This window comes from Capricornis sumatraensis, chromosome 3 (assembly GCF_032405125.1).
Source record: "Capricornis sumatraensis isolate serow.1 chromosome 3, serow.2, whole genome shotgun sequence".
NCBI classification, from domain to species: domain Eukaryota; kingdom Metazoa; phylum Chordata; class Mammalia; order Artiodactyla; family Bovidae; genus Capricornis; species Capricornis sumatraensis.
In genome coordinates this window covers 308,313-330,027 of record NC_091071.1, presented here as the reverse complement: position 1 = coordinate 330,027, position 21,715 = coordinate 308,313, and the positions used below count along the sequence as shown (strand labels likewise).

General features: G+C 61.4%; 1 protein-coding gene across 2 annotated transcripts in view; it reads left to right on the top strand.

Annotated features, from left to right (window-relative positions):
* Positions 1-1,634: 1,634 nt before the first annotated feature.
* PRKAR1B (protein kinase cAMP-dependent type I regulatory subunit beta) overlaps positions 1,635-21,715 on the top strand; it is a 75,768-nt gene continuing 55,687 nt past the window's right edge. For both annotated transcript variants that reach the window (XM_068968011.1, XM_068968010.1), the window contains exons 1-4: positions 1,635-1,974; positions 6,361-6,555; positions 18,417-18,587; positions 21,067-21,158. In XM_068968011.1, coding sequence (XP_068824112.1) covers positions 6,379-6,555; positions 18,417-18,587; positions 21,067-21,158 — 440 coding nt within the window. In that variant the 5' untranslated portion in view covers positions 1,635-1,974; positions 6,361-6,378. The remainder of the gene's footprint in view (positions 1,975-6,360; positions 6,556-18,416; positions 18,588-21,066; positions 21,159-21,715) is intronic.

The following is a 21,715-nucleotide window of genomic DNA, read 5'->3' as shown; positions in this document are numbered from 1 at the left end:
GCTGCCAGGCTGTGGAGGAGCAGCACAGCCAGTGCCAGAGCACGGGCTGCTGCCTCGGCGTCTGCTCTCGGTGGCCCGGGGCCTGCGGGGCCTTGAGCCGGCGGGAACCTCTGCAGCGTGTGCCCTAGATGACAGCCTGCAGGGTCACCAGTAAACTGGCGTTCCCAGTGCGGCCCCCCCAACGCCAAATGAGAAGTGTGGAGCTGGAAAACACAGTAGCCACGATAGCACCGCGCCCGTCCCTGGACACGGCGACCACTGCCCGCTGCTGGATGGATGTGGTAGCAACATGGAGCTGGCGGAAAGACTCGGGAAATTCACAGATAAGGCAGTAGAATCTGCTCAGTCTAAGCAACAGAGAGAGAACAGGCTGAAGAGACACAGAGCCTCAGATCTGCAGGACAGTCATTTGATCACCAGAGACCCGGAGCAAGAGGAGGGAGCATGTGGGCTGCAAAGTGTTGCAAGGAGTAACGGCTGAAAACGTCTGAATCTGGTGAAAGACAAACCCGTAGGCACAGCGGACTAACAAGCCCCGTGTAGGCCCGGGTGTAGTGTCAGCCACTCCGCCGTCCCCGACTCGGTGACACCATGGATGTAGCCCCCAGGCGCCTCTGTATACGGGATTCTCCAGGCAGGAATACTGGAGTGGGTAGCTCTTCCCTTCTCCAGGGGATCTTCCCGACCCAGGGATTGAACCCGAGCCTCCTGCATTGCAGGCGGGTTCTTTACCATTTGAGCCACCAGGGAAGAGCTAAGCCCTCTAAAAATCCACACCAAGACACATCGTGATTAAATCTCTGAAAACAAATCACAGAAAAAAAAAAGTGAAAACCGAGAGAGATGTGGTGTCGCCTCGAGAGGGACATGAGTGTGAGTGACAAGAGATTTCTTGTCGGAAAGCATAGCGGCCAGAAGGAAGTGGCACATTCTTCAACGTCTGACGGTCGCAGCAAAGCAGGGGACTCTGTGCGTGTGAGAGAAGTGAAAGGGGTGGAAGGAGGACTCTGCGCCACGCGACAGGGCGGAACGTCGGTGCCTGGACTGGTGACTGCGTGCGTCCACGGGGGTGTGCAGAGGGCCGCTCACAGATGTTGGCAGCGATGCACTCAGTGCACCATCCGGGGGAATTCTGGCAGATATCCAGGTCCCCCACGCTGTGGTGCGAGACAGGACAAGGCCACTTGAGCACTAATTGTAGTTACTGCAGATGGGAACGGCATGTACACACCAGTAAGAAGACAGATTCACAGGAGGGATAAAAACCCATGACCCAACTCCACGTTTTCTGTCATATGCTGAAACTCACTTCAAACGTGGTAATGGGGAGGCTGAAAGAAAAAGGATGGAGAAAGATCTATCATGTAAACATTCTCTTTGAAAAACTAGAATGATGACTCTCAGCCAAGGTAGACGTCAGAGCAAGGGGAATTTCCAGGGGAAAACAGGTCGATTGTGTAACAATGAAAGGGTCAGTCCACCAGGCAGATACATAGCAGTCGCAAATGTTTATGACGCAAACAGATCTTTAAGATACACAAAGCGAACACTGGTGGAGCTGAAATGAGAGGGACAAACCCCCCAGTTTCAGGTGAGGACCTCAGCTCCCACTCTTCACAGCTGCTGGAACTACTGGACATTCGGAAAGGACATAGAACAGTGTCGATTGGAGGGGTCAGTGGACATTCATGGAACCCTCCACTCAACAGGCGCGGAGCGCGTGCTGTTCACAGCTGCCCGGGGACGTGCCAGGAGAGACCATATGTATCCTGGGCCATAAAACAGACCTCGACAAATGGAAGTGAAGTCAGAGCATAAAAATCAGTGACAGAAAGACAGACTCCAAACGTGGACGATAACTCAGTTCTCAGAAACGAAGGGGAACTGTTGACACAGGCAGAGACTCGGGTGCACCTCCAGGCGGTGTGCCGAGTAAAGGGCAATCCTGACGAGACGCCGACTGCGTGAGTCCCTGTAAGCAGTCCCGAGGTGACACGGGAGTGGAGGACCCGGGAGCGGTCTCCGGGGCTGGGGGCTGGGCTGGGCGTGATCGCACGGGCATAGCGGGGGAGCCTCCCGAGCGTCCTGATTGAGGTGGCGGCCTGTGAGCACGCGGGGGTCCAGCCTCCTGTCCCCAGACATCCTTGCAGACGGGATAAACAGGAGCAAGTAGGAGAGGGCCCGCGCCTGGCAAGGAGCGCCGCTGTGAAACGGGGACAGGAAGCTGCACCTTTAACGAGAGGGACGTGGGCGGCAGAAGCAGCAATGCTCGGATCAGGTGGGGAGACGTTTGAAAGGAGGTGGAGGGTTAGGACCCTGAGTCTCACGGGTGGGAATGTAAGATAGCGCAGCCACTGAGGAACCCTGTGGTTCCTGAAAAAATTAAGCAGGATTCGCAAGTGACCTGCCAATCCACACGCAGGTGCAAGAAGGGAAAGGCGGGGAAGGAGGGGAGGGGAGGGCTCTCGGGTTTGCCCCCCTCGTTCACAGTGGCCAGAAGGTGAGCCTGGGATGTGCTGGGTACACGCCACCCAAGGCGTGTGCGTGCGTATCGGCCGTGGTACGACGCTGACCCCGGCCGGTGTGGGCCAGCCACAGCTACGCTCCGCCTGGCGAGAGGAGCCCTCGTAGGGGGCCGAGAGTCTGCGTCCTGCTTCCCTGAGGCACTGAAACTGGCACGGTGGCTGGGAGCTGGGCTTCCTAGCTGCCACAGGCTGTCCCGATGCAATAGGTGGCAAAGCCCAGTTGGCAAGTTTGTGGGGGGTGGCCGCTCGAGGAAGAGGAAGAAAGCCCGGTCCCGGCCTCGGCCCAGCCGGACGAGGGGAAACACTTTAGATGAGGTTGCAGTTTTGACCGTTTCATGGCGCTGGACACAAAGAAGCTGAGTTGACACTCGCTACATATGTTGACATAATGGTAGAACTTTGAAATTCTCTGCGTTTGAGCCGAAATGTGATGGAACTGCCCCAAATGTATAGGCAGGAGTCAGGAAGGAGCCACCTCCTCCGAATGGAGTTTAGAGACCCAGCCAGGGTGGGAAGGAGCCTCCTCCTCCGAATGGAGTTTAGAGGCCCGGCCAGGGTGGGAAGGAGCCTCCTCCTCCGAATGGAGTTTAGAGGCCCCGCCAGGGTGGGAAGGAGTGACTTCAGGTCTGCTCCAGGAGTGCCTGTTCCCTGTCCTGGTGACGAACGTCGTGAACTGTGTCATCTCACCAGCACAACAGACCGCCGCGAGCCGGTGCGCTTGGTCGGACTGTTCATTAGCTCCTCCGGCCAGTTCTCGTGGGACGCTCGGGGTCCCGGCATCCACAGCAGCCCCTCCTCACAAAGCCGAGGGCCGGAAGCCTGTGGATGGCGGGGATGAAGGGGAAGGAGCCCAGCTGGAGAAGAGGAGGGGACGATGGGGCGGGGCCTGGGGCACTGGGGACCGGCGACCCCTGCTGCCCGCGGGCGTCACTGCCTCTGTCTTCTGCAGCTGTTGTGAGTCACCACCGGCGTGGGGCCTCACACGCCTGACCATCTCGCGTCAGGGGCTCAGGAGTCCGGCAGGGCTCGGGTATGTCCCCTGAAGGCAGCCCTGGAGGCCTGGGCCGGTCCTCCGCTGGGGGCCCCGCGCCTTGGGTGGCCTGCTGCCTCTCGGAGCCCCGCCCCGAGCTCTAGGCCAGGTCCCTGCCCTCCGGCCCCTGCTTGGGCCCCTCTTCTGCACCCACACAGGCCCTGACGGCTCTGCTCTGTGCGGGGCGCTTACCTTGCCCTCCCCCCACCTCACCAGGAGGGACGTGGCTGGACAAGCTGTACTGGTAGCCTTGCGGTCACTGGGTCCCTTTGGTTCCCCGTCAGCAGGTGCCGGGAGCCACGCCCACCTCCATGCCCACAGGTGGGAGACTCTTCCAGGTGAAGCCCCCCGAAGCTCCCACGCTGTTGCTGGCTGGGAAGCAGGACTCACCTAGGAGTCTGCCTCCTGAGCCCAGCTCAGCACCCCCGGGTGGGGGGACGGTTCTGAGACCCCCCTCGCCTGGGCAGGTACCCACGACTGTCTCCTCGCCCGTCAGGGTCTAATGCAGCGTCCATGCTCCCCAGGGCACTCGGCACAACAGGGGGCAGAGAAGGGGGCAAGTTCAGCAATCGGGCTCCTGCACGCTTCGCACAGAGCCAGGGCTGCAGGGAGACCCCGGCGGAACCCCAAGGGCCCAAGCTGGCCTGCAGGTGTGAGGGCCCCAGGCAGGGAGGGTTCCTTGCAGAAGCAATGTCCTTGTTGAATCCTGGTGGGTGAACTGGACTTGGCACCTCCAGGAGTCTGGGGCAGGGGAGGGAGTGGTTGGAAAATAAGGTGGTTTTGAAGTTGGAGCCTTGTAAGACTTGGAGACTCGGGTTCCGGGGGCGGTGAGGACCCTGGGCTGGGGCACATGCAGCCCTTCTGTGGGGAAGGCAGGAGGGCTGCGCTGGGGGGGGGCTTCCCTGTGGGTGGAGGGGACGCACAGACCAGCAGGACTTGTGGGGATGTTTGCCTGACATGATCCCCGCCTCATGCCCTCAGGACGCCCAGTCACCCAGGACCTTGACCCAGCTGTGCGTGGCGACACTGGTCCACACAGCCCCCTTACCCTGCTCCAGGAGGGGCATCCCCAAGGTGCCCCCACGTGAGGCCACTGGCCACCCGCGGTCTAGGTGGCTCCCTGATGGACCCTGTGCTTACCCCCCGTCTCGGGAAGGGGCGCAGGCCGTGCAGTCCAGGGTGGAGTCACTTGGATCAGCTGCACGGAGCCGCTGTGCCGTCGGTGGGAGCGTTGCCTGGGCTGCCCCAGTGGCTCAGCAATCAAGCGCAGGGGATGTGGGTCCAACCCCCAGGTGGGACGATCCCCTGAGGGGGAAGTGGCGCCCCACTCCATATTCTTGCCTGGAGAGGCCCATGGACAGAGGGGCCTGTCGGCTGCAGCCCACGTGGCCGCAAGAGTCGGACACGATTCAGCCTCTAAACAACAGCAACAGCAGCTGGTCTGTGCCGCCCGGTTCTGGACACAGGGAGGCCGGGCCTGGTTTGAGGGCCCCTGGCTCCCTGCCTTGAAGCAGTGAGCGCCTGGATGAATGGGATGCCCTTCCCTTCCACCCAAACGGCCGGCAAAGGGGGCTGGGGCCCCAGGAGAAATGAGGGGGCTTGTCAGCAGGTGGGACTGTGGGCAGGAGGGCTGGCGCGGCGCTGCGGCCTTGCAGGGGGGATTCTTAGGGCGGCCCACCTGCAGGCCCTGGACGTGGGGGCCCCTGATAGGTGCCCGAAGCGCCTGGAAGGGTCTGCAGGGGAGAGGCTGGTGGGAGCTGCCCCCGTGGTGGCTGGAGGACCGGGCTCATTCAGTCCCAGCTGAGAGGGGCCGGGGAGCAAGTCTCCAGCGGGGGTGGAGGTGTGAGGCGCGCGCGTGGGGGCCGTCGTGGCGGTCCCCCTGGCGGCGCAGCAGCGCACTGATGTGTGTCGGTTTGTCAAACGTGGGGCTCCTCAGCCTGCACGTCTGGGGCAGGAGGGGGAGGGGGGCAGGCGGGGGTCGGGGGGCGGTTTGCCCAGGCGGGAGGTCTGGGCGGCGGGGAGAGGGGGTTGGGGGGTGGGCCGGTAGGAGGGTGGGCCGCGCGGCGCGGGGGCGGGCGGAGGGCGGCGCCGCTGCAGTGCGGGACCGCTCGCCCCGCCGCGCCCGCGTCCCCGCGCAGCCGCCTCTGGCCTCGGGCACCGCGCATCCAGGTACGCGGGGCTGGGGAGGGTCGGCGCTGGAGCCCTCGGCTGCCCGGAGGCTCCGGGAAGCGTGGGCCCTTGGGGAGCCCCCGCCTCAGCCCGACCCGGGCCGATGTGCCGCGGGGGCCGGGGGCGCCGAGCTGCGTGCAGCGCGGGCCGGCAGGCCGGGTTCCGGGCGGGTTCCGAGCTGTCATTGTGACCTGGCCGAGCGCGGGCCGGACGCGCGGCCCTGCCATTGTTCTCCGGGTTCGTCTTCCCTGGAGGCCCGGCTCCGGGCTTCGTTCCTTTCCTGTTTCCCTTCCTTTTCCAGCGGATCGTGTAACCGCGCCCGCCCCCCCCCCCGCCCCCATCATCTCCCCGGGAGCTCGCGGGAGGCCCTCCAGCCAGGAAGGTCCCGGGAGGGGAGGGATGGTCGCACGTGAGACCCCTTCCTGGCCGGCTGCGCACACAGGCCGGCCGCCCCGCTTCCCTGCTTCCCCCCGGGCCCTGGCGGGCGCCCCTGCGCCCCCGCGAGTATCTGCCTAGAGGTGAGCTTTGCCTCGAGGACGAGAGGCCTCTGGCAGGACTGAAGCCCCGGTCGCCAGGCCGGGTCGGGCCCCGGCGCTTGCTGGACGCGCGCGGCCCGCGGACTCCCCTCTCTCGCAGGACGCGCCGCGCGTCGCCATGGCCGCGCCGGGGGCGCAGCAGCTGGACGAGGACGACGGCCTGAGGGCCTGCGAGCTCTACGTGCAGAGGCGCGGGGTCCAGCAGGTGCTCAAGGAGTGCATCGTGCAGCTCTGCTTGGCCAAGCCCGAGCGCCCCATGCGGTTCCTGCGCGAGCACTTCGAGAGGCTGGAGAAGGTCAGTGGCTGCGCGCCTGGTCCCCGCGGGCAGGGGTGCCGGGGGGGAGCGGGGGTGGGGGCGCCCGCCCGGCCTCCCTCCCACCCCAGCGTGCTCAGCTCGGGCGGGCGCCGCCCTCTGCAGCTCCTGGCAGGCCGGGCGGCTTCACGCCCCCACAGGACCCCGTCTTCTCCTGCGGCTCAGGCTCTCAGCGCCCCCACCCCCACCCCGAAGGCTTGGGGTCGTTTGGGAAGTGGTGGCTGTGACTGTCGCTTGTGGGGTCACCAGCAGTTCTCAACTCAGGGACCGTCAGAGATGCGCTCTGCGCTCAGGGTGAAAGCGAACGGCCGACAGGGAGCGTGGTGGAGCCGCAGAGGTCCTCCTTAGGAGGGTCTGCAGTCCTGAGACCAGGCAGGTGCAGCCCCTCAGACCTGCGGCTGCGCACCCCGCTCCCTCATGCCTGGATGACCGCCCTCTCCCCTCCTGGTTCCTGGTGTGGGCGGGGGCTGGGAGCAGGAGGTGGGCAGGAACCCCCAGAGGACCCCCGAGCAGCTTCCTCACCCCCCCATCCCCCCACCTTCCCACTGGTCCCCCGTCCCGTCTCTTCCTGCTCATCCCCCGCCCCTGGCACTCACTCCCTCTGGGTAACCCCGGGCTCCTCCTCGAGGTCCTCATGTCAGGACCTGTCTGACACTGCCTGCCCCTCTTGGGGACTGAACGGGACCCCAGTTGGGGCCCAGCTGTGTTTTAAGCACCTCTGTGTCCCCAAGCCCTGCGATATTTAACTTCTGACGGAGGCCCCTGTGGACACAGAGCCTTAACCCAGAGGAATGGATTTATTTCTTCCCTTTGAAACAACCGCTGAAGCACATTTTAAAGTAATACGTGCCTTTTAAAGAAAGTTTGGAAAGTTCAGAAGTGGAAAGAAGGAGTAGGAATCACCTGGAGCCCTTCCCACTGTCCCTGCCCCCCGCTTACTACGGTTTTGGAACACAGCTGGGTCAAGTCGCGCATGCAGCTTTATGTCCTGCGTCTCTCACACGTCCCTCGTAGTCCTTGCTGTAAATGACTGTGTCGTGTGGAGAAGATTCACCAAAGTTTTCTCAACATCTTCCTCATGATTGGACAGCTGTTTCCGGTTTTTTTTTTTTGGAAAGTAATACCATACGAACATATTCATACATATATATTTTTTTCTTTCTGCATGTAGCATCGTTTAGAGGTGGAATCACTGAAATTCCAGGTGGACTTCCTGGGTTACAGAGATCTTGCTGGTGTGGGTGGTCAGGGTCTCTCCAAAGGGAGCATCAGTTCAAGACCCACCAGCAGATGGTGTGGTTGTGGCCACCCACTCTAGCCACCTTAGCTGTGCTTGCCTGCGTGAGCATGCATGTGAGCAAAGTTGCTCAGTCGTGTCCGACTCTTTTTGACGCCGTAGACTCTAGCCTGCCAGGCTTCTCTGTCCCAGGGATTCTCCACGCAGGAACACTGGAGTGGGCTGCCATGCCCTTCTGCACGGCTCTGGCAGATTTAATGTGAAAAGCTGTTTTCAGTTGATGGCTGAGCACGGTCCTGTGGCTTTCATCTGTTTTCCTTTGGTCCCTTCCGAGATCGCTGTGTAGGAGAGAGATCCGGTGCCCAGCTGGTGCCCAGAGGACAGGGCGGGGCCGTGCCCGTCTTCCTGCACGTGTGAGGGGGCAGAGTCAGGCCCTGACAGTGCACCTCGACTTGTTCATGACGACCCCAGCCAGGTGCTGCGTCCCATGGGATGTGAGCTCTCAGCAGGACGGACGCAGGCAGCCTGCTTGGAAGACAGAGGCCTCAGAGTGAGACCTGAGCAGAGGGTCCCGGCAGGGGTGGGGGGCGCCCTCTTGCCCCCAGGGGACATCTGCAGTGGCCGGAGACGCTTGAGGTTGTTACACCTGGCGGGAGAGGGGCTGCTTCTGTCCCCTGGGGGGCGTGGACGTGGAGTGAGAGGCTCGGGGGGCCTTCCTGGTCCTGCTGGGGATGGGGGTAGGGTGAGGAGTGAGGCCTGGCCCGTGACTCCAGGACTGGCCCGAGTCCCGAGTGAAGGGGTGCCTCTCGCCAAGAAGGGGGTGGTGGGGAGAGGCAGGGTTGGACAGAAAGACAAGAGAAGTGCCTTGGAGGGTCTGAGTCATCAAAGAGACTGTGGGTTTGGAGCCTGCGGGGGAGAGGCTGGGGCGGGCACAGAAGTTTAGGAGGATTAATTGATGGTTCTTGCCTGGAGGGGCAGTTTCCTACCTGCCTTTGACAGGTGAGGACTGAGCTTTGGAGAAGGTGGGTGACCTGAAGGCCAGGGTTCCAGGCTTCAGGCTGACTGGGTGGCGTCTCTGAAATCGCCTGCGAGCGGGTATGTTTTCCTGGGGAGAGTCCCTGAGATTTGCATTGGATGCTCACATGGACCTGAGATCCCCAAACGTGAAGCGCCCTAGGTGTCCTCAAACCCATGGGCGTCTCACTCCCTGCTGCACCTGCGGACCAGGGTGACCAGGGGCAGGAGAGGCTCTTGCTTTGGGGCCTGGTCTCGGGCCCCTCTCTGCAGGAGGCCAGAAGCCTGGGGAGGAACACGTTTCTCCTCTTGTGTGGTGAGGAGGAAGCACGTGTCCATGGCCTTGATAAGCGCGGAGGCGGCAGCTGTCCACACAGGCGGGCAGGGATGGCCTAGCTGCTGGGGTGCTGCCCTGGCCGAGGTGCAGCGCCCTGCGTCCAGGCCTCAGTGAGGCAGCTCGTCAGGAGGCGGACTTGTTCTCGGGTGGAATCTTGAGGCAGAATAGCCCGTGCTGCTGCTGCTGCTAAGTCGCTTCAGTCGTGCCCAACTCTGTGCGACCCCATAGACGGCAGCCCACCAGGCTCCCCTGTCCCTGGGATTTTCCAGGCAAGAACACTGGAGTGGGTTGCCATTTCCTTCTCCAGTGCATGAAAGTGAAAAGTGAAAGTGAAGTCGCTCAGTCGTGTCTGACTCTTAGCGACCCCATGGACGGCAGCCCACCAGGCTCCCCCGTCCCTGGGATTTTCCAGGCAAGAGTACTGGAGTGGGTTGCCATTGCCTTCTCCGAGAATAGTCCGTATCCCAAGGCAAAGCACATCCTCGGAGCCGCTCAGGGATTCGGTGGGTTTAAATGCAGCAGGAGAGATTGTGGAGTCGCACCGGTGTGCCAACCCGACGTTTCCCCAGGACTTTCCTTGCTTGCAGGACGCACGTACTTACAGATGCGGGTGATTGTGTACGTGTGCACTTCCTGTTTGATTTATCTTTTGCCCCCAAACCTATCGTTTACTTATCTCCGGCTGTGCCGAGCCTGTTCTGTGCGCGGGCTCCCCGCGGGGGCGGCGGGCAGGCTGCCCTCTAGCGCGGTGCGCAGGGTCCGGGGCCCCAGCGGCTGGCGCACTGGCGGCGTCGCCCCGCGGCGAGCCCACGGCCCCCGCGCGGGCAGGAGGCCCCCTCACCACCGGCCACGGAAGCCCCTGGTGTTTTTCTCCCCAGCAGCGTTTCTTACTGTCGTAAAACGCGCACGACGTGGAACCCACCGTTCTGGCCCTTCTCCGCGAGCATCTGGGCGGCGTCCGGCGGCTCCCGAGTCCGCGCTCGCAGCGTTGGGGCGGCTCCTGTGGGCTCAGCCTTCCATCCCGTGGGCGCACCCTTGTGCTCCTTTTTTCCAACATTTCCTGTCTGATGGGTTTCAGTTGTTGCTGTTCTTCCTCCGGAAAGTACCTTTATGCCGAGGAAATGATTTCAGAGAAATGAGCAGGTTTGTAGCAGGCTGATCAGAGAAGGCTTGGGGCTGCCCGTCTGCTCCTGGAGGGCCGGGGTGGCCTCTGGGCCGAGCCCTCGCTGACGCTGCTCCGCGCTGCCTTGAGGCCCTGGACGCCTGTCCAGCCGCTCCTGATCCTGGGGCGGTGGTGGCTTCCCTCTGGCCCGCTGGTCAAATGCCCGCTGACCCAGGCTCACTCTGTGCCTTTGATGAGATGAGCAGTCACACTGGGTTTCCCTTGTGAGGGGCGCGCACTGCTTCGGGAGAGCCGGCGGTGGCTTCTACGGAAGTGAATCCTGTCCGGGCGCAGAAGGCCGTTCCTGAGACGAGGGCCGTGGTCTGCGCTGGGCATCCGAGGTGTCTGGTGACTCTCTGGGGAGGGTGGCCAGCACTGCCTGTGCCAGACAGACGTGCGCATCCGCTGCTCCAGCGTCAACCTCCTCTTGGAGGGGCCGTCCACCCCCGGCACATCGATGCTCTGGACCCTCCCTTGCAGGGGACCGCTGGGGAAGCCAGGGTTGGGGGCATGTCCACGTGCAGCCTGGAGGCTGACGGTGGGCCGCATCTGGTTGGGGGTGGCCGGGGCATTGGGGGGGAGCACGCTGTCCGTTCTGCAGAGTCGAGGGGAGGCTGTGCCTGCAGGGCCCCGAGGCATGCTGGGAGTCTTTGCGCCTCCCTGCGATGTTCGATGTGAACCTGTGACGAGCTGGTGATGGACAGGGAGGCCGGGCGTGCTGCGGTTCATGGGGTCGCAAAGAGTCCGACACGACTGAGCGGCTGAACTGAACTGTGACAGCTTAAAAAGCACACAAAGTCTCTGAAATTAAAAAGAAAAAGAAAGTAGGGCCCTTGTATCATTTGGCCCTAATGATTTCTCCTCTGCTCTGCTGAGACGTCTGCTTAGCTGCGTGGAGGGACTCGGGGGGGTGGGGCTGAGAAGATGGAATAAAGAGGGTGTGGAGACCATTTAGAGGTGGAGGAGAGGGCTGGGCCGGGTCCCTAGGCTTCTGGTGGGTGTGGAAGGGTCCTGGGCCCTGTTAGCACCAGACAGCTGGCCCCGAAGTCTGGAGGAAGGCGGTGGAGGCAGCAGGCTTTGGGGGAGGCTGAGGCTGGGGTGCGGGTGTGTCTGGGTGGCCTGTGCCCGGGCTGAGGTGGGCCTCGGAGCGCCAGCGTCAAGGGGGTGGCCAGCAGCCCTGCCCCATCACTACCGGCAGAGCCCTCGGCTCACCTGAAGGTTCCCTCGTGGTGCACGTTCTGTGGGCTTAGGCAAACCCGTGGAGTGTCTCCGTCGTTGCAGCACCATGCAGACGTGCCACGGCCCTAGAGACCCCTGCGCTGCCCCTTCCACCAGGCCTTCCCCCAGCCCTGGCGGCCCGGTCCTGTCCCGGCCTGCACAGTCTCCAGAAGGTCACGAAGGTCACAGCGCATAGTCTTTTCAGACCGGCTTCCTTCCCTTAGTGATTCGCACCGAAGTGTTCTCTGCGTCTTCTCATGACTTAACAGCCCATTTCTCTTTATTATCTAATAATATCCTGTTGTCGGGATGGACCCCGTTTATTCATCGCCGGCTGAATGACTGGCTGTTTCCAAGTTTTAGCAACTGCGACGAAAGCTGCTATAAACGTCTGTGTGTGGGATTTTATGTGATGCAGGTTCATCTCGCTTGATAGACACCAGGAGTGCCGTTGCTGTGTTGCGTGGAGACAGACACCAGAGTGTCTTCCAGAGCGGCTGCCCCGTTTTGCATCCAGGCGTTTTGTGGCCGTGGGTGAGGGTTCCTGTCGCTGTCTCCATGCCAGCGTGTGGTGGGTCAGCGTCCTGGACTCCGGTCATCCCCGCAGGCCTGCAGCGCTGGCTCTTGTGTCTGAGAAGAAACGTGAGCAGAAGCAGCTTTCCTACGCTTGGCTGCCATGTGCAGACCTCCCTTACGAGGGCTCTGTTTGGATCTTTGGCCTGTATTCCATTCGGGTTTGTTTTGTCACTGCTGAGTTTTAAGAGCTTCCTGGGTGGCACCAGTGGTGAAGAACTAGCCGGCCGATGCCAGAGGCGTGAGAGATTCTGGTTTGATCCCTGGGTCGGAAGATCCCCTGGGGGAGGAAATGCCAACCCCACTCCAGAGAATCCCATGGACAGAGGAGCCTGGTGGGCTGCACTCCATGGGGTCGCAAAGAGTCGGACACGACTGAAGCGACTTAGCACGCACGCACAGAGCTTTTTGTACATTTTGCGTACGAATCCTGTCTTAGCTATGTCTGTTTTGCAGATACTTTCTCCTAGTCCATGTCCTGTCTTTTCATTCTCTTGATCAGATACAATTTTTTTTCTTTGGCCTCACCATGTGACTTGCCGGATCTTAGTCCCCTGACCAGGGGCAGAACCCAGGCTCTGGTGTGAAAGCACGGAGTCCTAAGCGCTGCACCGCCGTGGGATTCCGTGACTGTGCATAATTCCGGGTCCTGCTTTTCGGCGTTTGAAAGCAGACTTCACACAGTTGCTAAGTTTGTTAAACGTGTGCTTCAGCGGTGCGGTGTGTTCTATTGCGCAGATGCTTCTGACTTGATTTGCGCCATCTCTCGTTGGTTGAAGTGGAACATCTTTCAGCCCTGCAAGGATCTTCTGGCAGATTCCTTGGTGACGCCTCTCACTGTTTCCTTAGGATGTGTTTTAAGAAATAGAATTTGAAGCTCAGACGCACCCACTGATAATAAAGCCACTTCTCCCAAAAGGTTTCGCTCGTTCATTCCGCCAGTTTTTATCGAGCAGCTCTACGCGCCGGGCACTGTCCCAGGTGCCGAGGACGTGCTGGTGAGCCCCTGGGAAGCCCCCTGGGAAGCAGTGGCCCCGTGTGGGTGTGTGCGACGGAGGGCCGCGACTCGGGGGCACGGGACCTGCCCCGCGTAGTCACTGAGCTCGGTTTCCTTTTCCGGTCTTCATCTCGAGATCACGATCGGGTTACATCAGAGACCCTAGAAGGAGGTACGTGAGTCAGAGCTTCAGAATTCGAGAGTGAAGTACCCAGTGTGACTTGTTATCTCTAGGGACCCCCAGGACGAGTTTGTCTTTTTCTCACTCAGAAACCGAAATTTTTACTGTAATCCAGTCAAGTCACAAATTATTAATAAAAAGCCAGAAAAAAGGAGCCCGAAGCCCCTGCGTATGTTTGGAAATCAGTAATGAACTTTTGTCTGTTCATCAGTAAAAGAAGACTGTCATGGTAAAAATGTTACGAAATATCTAGGTTGAGCGACAGTAACAGCATTGCATATCAAAGCATGTGGGGTAGCAAGATTGGTACTCAGAGGGAAATGTACAGCCTCGTTAAAAGCAAGATAAAGAAGAAACAAGATGAGAAATTAATGAGCTGCGTGTTAGTTTCCTCGGGTGCCAGAGCAAACTGACAAGAAATTGGGCAGCTTACAGCAGGTATTTATTACTCAGTTGTGGAACCCAGAAACCCCAAATCAAGGCTTTGGGAAAGGCAGTTACTTCTGGGGGCTCTGATGGGGGTCCATCCTGGGTCTCCCCTGCTTTTTGGGGCTCTGATCGGGGGTCTGCCCTGGGCCCCCCCTATTTCCGGGGGCTGCCCTCGACTGGCAGACCCATCACCAGACAGTCCCGTGTTTGTCCCTGTGTGTCTGTGTCCAGACTTCCTCCTGAAAGGACGTGCGCCGCTGGATTAGGGCTGCTCCGATGCAGGATGACCTCATCTTAACCTGATTGTTTCTGCGAAGAGCTATTTCCAAATTAAGCCACACTCTGAAGTTCTTGATAGACATGAATTTTTGAGGGGCCTTTTTCAACCCATTGCCAGCTGGCACCTGAGAAGCCAGGAGGAGAGAGAGACAGCAAGATAGAGACACGGGAAAACAAGGATAAACGCAGACGCTAATCCAGCAGGAGTCAGAGAAAGAGCAGCAGACGATGACACTAGAGTCTGACTCTGAAGAGACGGCGAAGTCGGCGTCCCAGGGGCTGCCACGTTGTGAGATGCACACGCTGTGCTTTGCCACATGCGGGGGAGGAAGGGGTCCAGGAGGAGGAGGGTGGTGAGGGGTGGGCTCAGGTCTGCCCACGGCCCCTGGTTCAGCTCTGCACATCTGGGTGGACTCAGAAGGCACCTCCTCCAGGAAGCTCTCCTTGACTCCTTGCTGAGGACGGTCCAAGGGCCGGCTGTTGCTGGCACAGCCCCTGTGCGTGGCTCTTTAGTGGTGCTCACGCGCCATCTTGCTGAGCCCGCTCAGTGTCTGTCCTTTTCGAGCTCTGACAGTAACCTCCTTCATGGCAGAACCATGCTCTTTTCCCCTGTTGCATTTTGTGTATGAAGCCTCGTATACAGAGGTGCCCAATAAATGATCGAAGCCCTGTGTTTCTCTTCTTGCCCTGCGACTGAGTGACCGGGTGCCCTGGACACGCCCCTTACCCTGGACTCTCCTGCAAGGGAGGGGGCGGGTGGTGTTCCCGCCCAGTGAGTGGCGGTTGGGGGGAGGGGTTCTGCGGTCCCAGGGTCCCAGGCGTGGCGGGTGTTGGGGGGTCAGCTCAGTTATGCAGCGTCTCCCTAGACCCCCTGTGATTGTCTCGCCTCGGGCTGGAAGCCTGCACTTCACCCCCTCGTGTGGGAAAAATGCGGTCAGAAGATGAGCTGCCCACGCTGCGGCCCAGGGAGCCCCTGGCCCCGGGGGCAGGACAGACGGTCCCTGGAGCTGTCTCTGCGTTAGGGGCAGATTCCGCAGCTTTCTGGGAAGGCCGTTCCCACACTCTGGTTATGAAGATGCCTTTGGCCTGGATTGCGTGTCCTGACCCTGAGTCCCCCACCATCCTGCAGCCCAGACAGCTCATCAGCCCGGAAATGGGAGACAGCAAGGGGAGCTGCGAGAGCCAGAGGGTTTCCTGGAATCTCCCGGGTGGGGGGGTATTGTCCAGGAATAACGGTCTTCCATGGCAGAGCCCTGGGGGACGGTGGCTCCCGGGAACACCCCCGGGTCCTCTTAACCCCCAAAGCGGCTCCATGCTTGGAACCACCAGTATCCTGCTTCACTTGACTCTTTGCTGCCAGAGATGGAAAATCATCTCTGTGCCCAGCCAGAGCTGCTCACAGGTCCAAGAAAGCGAGGGCTGGACCTCAGGTTCCTGGAAGAAAAGCAGCTTCTGGTAGCTTCCCTGGGGAGCCCTGGGTCCTTGCCATGACTGTGGACCTGAGTCAGCCTCTGTCCACAGAGGCCAGGTTGCTCCATTATCTCAAAGTCTGTGTCCCAAACCCATTCAGGTTAACCAGACTGAAACCAAACCAAAGCACAGAATGTGGCAAAGGGGCCTGGGGATCGCGCTGCTGCAGGGAGTGAGGAACAGGGCGCCTGGTGGAGACGCTTAGAGGTTCTTCACTGAGCTAAGCGTGATGCCCCGGGGTGTCCCCAGGAACGGCACACAGTGCTGAGACACACACCCACACACTCAACATCCACGGTGGTCGAGGAGTGGACCCAGCCTGTGTTGACCAGCCATGAACGGGCCGTTGAGATGTGGCAGGATGGAGTCTGACCCGGGCACGGAAAGGAGGGGCGAGCTGGCACCTCAGCAGCACACGTGCCTTGGAGACCAATCAGAGAGGGCGGGGCCTGGCACGCACCGTGGGACTGCTCCTGTGAAACATTGAGAAGGGGCGCGTCCACGGACACGGAAGGACACGCACCGTGGGACAGCTCCTGTGAGACACCCAGAAGGGGTGCGTCCACGGACACAGAAGGACACGCACCGTGGGACTGCTCCTGTGAGACGTTGAGAAGGGGCGCGTCCACAGACACGGGACATGCACCGTGGGACTGCTCCTGTGAGACACCCAGAAGGGGCGCGTCCACAGACACGGAAGGACACGCGCCGTGGGACAGCTCCTGTGAAATGTTGAGAAGGGGCGCATCCACGGACACGGAAGGACACGCACCGTGGGACAGCTCCTGTGAGACACCCAGAAGGGGCGTGTCCATGGGCTGGTGGGTGCCGGGTCTGGGTGGAGGGTGCAGGGACTGCCGGGTGTTTGCTGGTGAAGAGATGCCTGGCTCTAGGGGCTAGTGATGTTTGTGTGACGTTATGAACGCACTGTAGGCCACGGGACTGCACGCTTTAAGATGATGGGCCGTCAATTTTATGTTGTGTGAGTTTCACTTCAGTGAAAGAAAAGGCCCCTAATTTGCTCAATCACTTCTCCGGCCCCTTGCTTCTGTGGGAAGCCTGGGGTCGTTTCCTCCTGACCTGCTCCCACCTCTCTGCGCCGGCTCACCACCACCACGGAGCCCGGTCACTTCTGCATGGCCTGCCTCTGTGGACCTCCCGCGGTGGCCGGGGGCCTCTGCCGGCTCCTCTCTCTGGATGCTGGCAGAGCCTGGGGTCGCTGTGGGTGGCCTACGCCACGGTGTGGGGGCCTCGCCACGGTGTCGCTTCAGTATCCCACCTGCTCACCTTTGCCTCACTTCTGTTTCGTCTTTTCGGCCACGTGGCTTGTGGGATCTCAGTCCCCCAAACCAGGGGTCAGACCCGGGCCCTCAGCAGGGAGCGTGGGGTCCTAACCACTGGACCCTAGGGAATTCCCTTGTTCTTGTCTAATAATTTCTAAGAGCAAAGGCCCAGAGTGTCTCACTTGAGACGCAGCTGACATTTCTAGTCAAAATTCGTGTTTACAGGAACAGCCGGTGACACGTGTAATGATTTCTGTAGAGGTGGGGCAGTCTTACCGACAGTTTTTAAAATTCGTCTTGGGCTGCACCGAGCTGTGGCTGCTGTGTGTGGGCTCTCCCTAGTTGGGGCGCGGGGGGCTGCTCTCCAGCTGCGGCTTCTCACTGCAGAGCGCGGGCTCGGGAGCTGTGGATCCCCGAGGCACGTGGGATTGTCCCGGACCAGGGATTGAACCCATGTCCCCTGCGCTGGTGAGTGGGTTCTTCACCTCGGGACCACCAGGGAGGCCCTTACTGACAATCTTAATGTTGAGTAGAGTTAGTGAAAATGGCGTTTCCCTGGTAAAGAACCCACGGGCCAATGCAGGAAGCTTGGATTCGATCCCTGGGTTGGAAAGATCCCCTGGAGAAGGAAATGGCAACCCGCTCCAGTTTTCTTGCCTGGGAAATCCCATGGACAGAGGAGCCTGGCGGGCTGCAGCCTGGCGGGCTGCGAGAGAGTCGCACGTGACTTAGTGACTAGACACCAGCAGCGCATTTCTAGTGTGTTGGCAGTCATCTCTCACCCAGTAAACTGCAAATGGTGGTGCATAACCCAGGGACTGCTGGCACCAGGGAGATACTGATGCCGGTCTCAGGGAGGATGGGATGACTGGCGTCATGGTAACAGAAGAGCGGCAAGGCCTGACCTTGGAAGGCAGTTCTGGAGCCGTTGGTGGCGGCTGGTGTGTCCAGGGCTGCCCTTCGGAGAACCCCCCTCCCAAGAGGCACCGGGCTGCTGCTCAGCCTTGCAGACGCTGGGTTTTGGGTGAGCACCATGAGCAAAGCATCTGTCCCGCTCTGGCTGTCCTCTGAGTCTCTGTAGATGCTGAGCTTGTACGGAGTCAGCCTGCTGCTCAGCCTGTGCTGCTGTGACTGCCCCAGGCCGTGTGCCGGGAAGCCCCGTCTCCAGCTGGGGACCAGCCGGTCACCAGGTTGCTCTGGGGCTGTGGGGCTGCGGGGCTGCAGGGTCGGCCATGGGAGACCTCCACGTCCCTTTGCACGTTTTGGATCTGGTGTCCTCTGTGTGTAAACCTAGTTCTCCCTGTTATGCACCCAACTCCCATCTCCTGCGCCTCAGGGAGCAGAGCGTGGACACTGCTGCCCTCGGTGAAGCCTGGGGCCTGGGGGCACCCCACGTGCTTGCTGGGGGCTTGGGTTGACTCAAATTTGGTTCCAGGACACGTTGCTCAAAGTGTGAATGAGCAGAGAGCCTCCCGGAGCCAGGGTGCTATGGCCGGCAGAGCTGCGGGCTGGGAGTCGGGGCCGAGGCGGGGTCCGGGACAGGAGCCCGGCCAGGGTGCGCTGGGTCCCCTGCCTTCCCGTGACCCCGGGCTCCTGGACGACTCTGGGGTTCTGCCAGGACGGCCTCTCCTCTCACCCCTCCCCGTTGCCCCCCTGCCCCCAGGAAGAAAACAGACAGATCCTGGCTCAGCAGAAGCCGGCCTCGCAGGCGGACTTGCAGGATGAGGATGTGTCTCCGCTGCCGCCCAATCCCGTGGTGAAGGCCCGGCACCGGCGCGGCGGCGTGAGCGCCGAGGTGTACACGGAGGAAGACGCGGTGTCCTACGTGCGGAAGGTGGGCCCGGCCCGGCTCGCACCCCGCTCCGCCCCGCCCACGCCCCGCCCACGCCCCGCCCACGCCGCGCCCCCACCCCCGCCCACACCCTGGCCCAGCCCACGCCATGCCACGCCCACGCCCTGCCCCGCCCCATCCACGCCCCAGCCCAGCCCACGCCATGCCACGCCCCGCCCATGCCCCGGCGCAGCCCACGCCGCGCCATGCCCACGCTGCGCCGCTCCATGCCCACGCTGTGCCCCGCCCACACCCCCAGCTCACGCCGCGCCCACGCCCCGCCCACGCCCCGTGCTGCGCTGACCTCCCTGCTTCCGGGGGGTCCTTGCGGTCCCTGCTGGCCTGAGCCTGGCGCTGCACTTACCTGAGCTCCCGTGGGGCCCCTGCCGCCCGCGGTTCTTGACGCGGATAGGCTGGGGGCACGGTGGGTCACCCAGGCTGGCGGGTGTAGGGGAGGAGCCCCGGGTCTGTGGCCACGGTTTCCTGGCTTCCCGGCTTCATCCTGGAGGCTGGACCCCGACCTCGGAGCCTTCTGGAGGGAGCCCGCCGCACCCTGGCCCTCAGTCTCCCTTCCTCTGCAGCGGAGCAGGGCTCCCATTTGCCTGGTCCGGGGCCGACCTGGTGAGCCACTGCTGGTGGCCACGTGGCCCCCAAGCCCCCTTGGGCCTGTCAGTCCATCTTACGCATTTCTGCAGCCAGCTTTGCTTTTAAAAATTTTTTTAAAAATAGTTCACGGCCATTAAAATTTTCTAAAAATCACAGGAAAATGTGAGCAGCATAGCGTTTAGGGCCTGTGTCTGTTCTGGCCGCTGTAACAGGAGGCTGGAGGCTAACCCAGCAGACATGTACTGCCACAACTTGGGGGCTCAGGGTCCCAGACCAAGGTGCCGGCAGGGCGGGTTCCTGGTGAGGACCCTCTTCCCGTGTCCCCAGACAGTCGTCACCTTCTCACGTGTTCTCACATGTTGAGCTGGGGGGGAGTGTGTGGAGTGAGCTCTTGGGGTCTCGACTTACAAGGGCACCGACCACATCCTGGGGACCCTGCCCCCACAACCTCCCCCGAAGCCCCATCACCGAACCCCATAATCCGGGGACCGTCCCTAGGCCGAGGTCCTTGGGCTTCGACATAGGAATCTGGGGACAGAGTGGCCGCAGCACCTCAGCCACTGTCGTGCCGTGGCTACCACCATCGCCTCCAGGACGTTTTCATCTCACAAAACTGAAGCCCTGTCCACATGAGACCCCCACCCCACCCCACCCCCAGCCCTCCACTGTAATCAGGGCGTGAAACCTGTGAGAATGCAGCTGAGAAGCCCTCCAGGACGCTGCCGTCCTGTGCCTTTCTCCTAAAGCCCAGGACTCTTGTCTAACGCGGAGTTCCCCAGACACACCCAGAGGGAGGGACGCTCTGCAGAGGAACTGTCCCCAGCCAGAGGGGCTGAGGGGCGGTGAGGCCTGCGTGTGACCCGGGTGGGGTCTGAGGAGGGGGCACAGCCGTGAGGGTTCAGTTCCTGGGAAGGGGCCGCCCGGGTCCGGGTGGTGGGGGCTGCTCTGGGGCAACCCCCGGGGTCACAGGAGGGCGAGGTGCCTTTGGTGTATAGGTCTGACCTGTTATACGGTGGTTGGGCCCGGGGTGGCTTTCCCGGAGGCTCCATCCTGCCCCCCAGGGGTCTCCGTAAAGGGTTCCATGGTTTCAGAAGACGTAGTGCGCCCACCTGTGGGTGCTGACGTCCCCCCGGCCCCAGCCTGGAAGAGATTGAGGGGCGGCTGAGCACGAGGCGGGGCCGTGTCATGGCACAGTCAGCTTCCCCCGCGGTGTCCTTTTTTAAGACAACGTTTTTCTATTGAGCTGCTTCGGGTCGTAGTTCTATGCACGGACGCAGTAGCTGTGGCGTCAGGATTCAGCTGCTGCTTGGCTTGTGGGACACACCGTGAGCTCCGCGGGCTGGTCCTGGCAGACATGGAGACGGCTTTTCACCCGCATCTTGGCCAGCTGGGTCCAGGCCCCTACCCGGCCCCTCCATCACCACCTGGAGTGTGGAGCCAGCCTTGGGTCAAGTTATCTTTTGTCCCCCCAGTTTTCAGGTGTTTCAGTAAGCACTTATTACCTGGAGAAAAAACAAAGAAGTAGAGAAGCTTTAAAAAGGCGTGATGCTCCAGGGGCCTGGCCGTCCGTAGCGTCTTTTAGAGGCTCTGACGGCCACCAGCGCCTGTCCACCAAGACCCTGAGTTCATGGTGACACTTAGGCCAACTTTGGGTCACTCTCAGCCCCTTGTCTCTTCTTTACTTGTTAAGTTTCGAAAAGTTGTGACACTCAGCTAGCGTTTCAAGTTTTGTGTCCACCATTACTGGCAGACACATTCTGAAGGCTGGGCAACAGCATTTCTCGGGGTCTAGCAGGTGCCCGGAGAGGCGGCAGGCTCAGGCCCTGGGCTCGGCCCTAGGGCGCCACTGGTCTGACTGCGCCTGGCCTCCCCGCAGGTCATCCCTAAGGACTACAAGACCATGGCGGCGCTGGCCAAGGCCATCTCCAAGAACGTGCTCTTCTCTCACCTGGACGACAACGAGCGGAGGTAGGAGGTGGGGGCTGGCGGGACGCCAGTTTTGGGAGCACAGGCTCACGGGCGGGGGTGGCCTCCGGAAATGAAGCGCCGTGTGTGCCTCGGCTGCCTCCCAAGTCTAGCTCAGGATCAGAAGCTCCTGCAGGCCAGCCTTGTCACAGAGAGGCACCTCTTCTGCTCGCGGAGGCACAAACGCACTGCCTCCTGGGGCTGCGGGTGGAAGCATGTCTGTGCACGCAGCACGGGCTCCTGAGAGGGGGTGACTGAGCTGGGTGATGGGCAGCACTGGCTGGAAGGGCCTCGGGCGTGGACGTGCGGCGAGGGTGCGGGTGACTCCAGGGGGTGGCTGTGGGGGCGCGGGTTCCCCAGGGGGTGGGTGTGGGGCGAGGGCTCGGGTGACTCCAGGCGGTGGATATGAGGGTGCCAGTTCCCCAGGGGGTGGGTGTGGGGGTGCAGTTTACCCCAGGGGGTGGGTGTGTGGGTGCAGGTTACCCCAAGGGGGGTGTGGGGTGCGGGTGTAGGTTACCCCAGGGTGCGGGTGTGGGGGTGCAGGTTACCCCAGGGGGTGG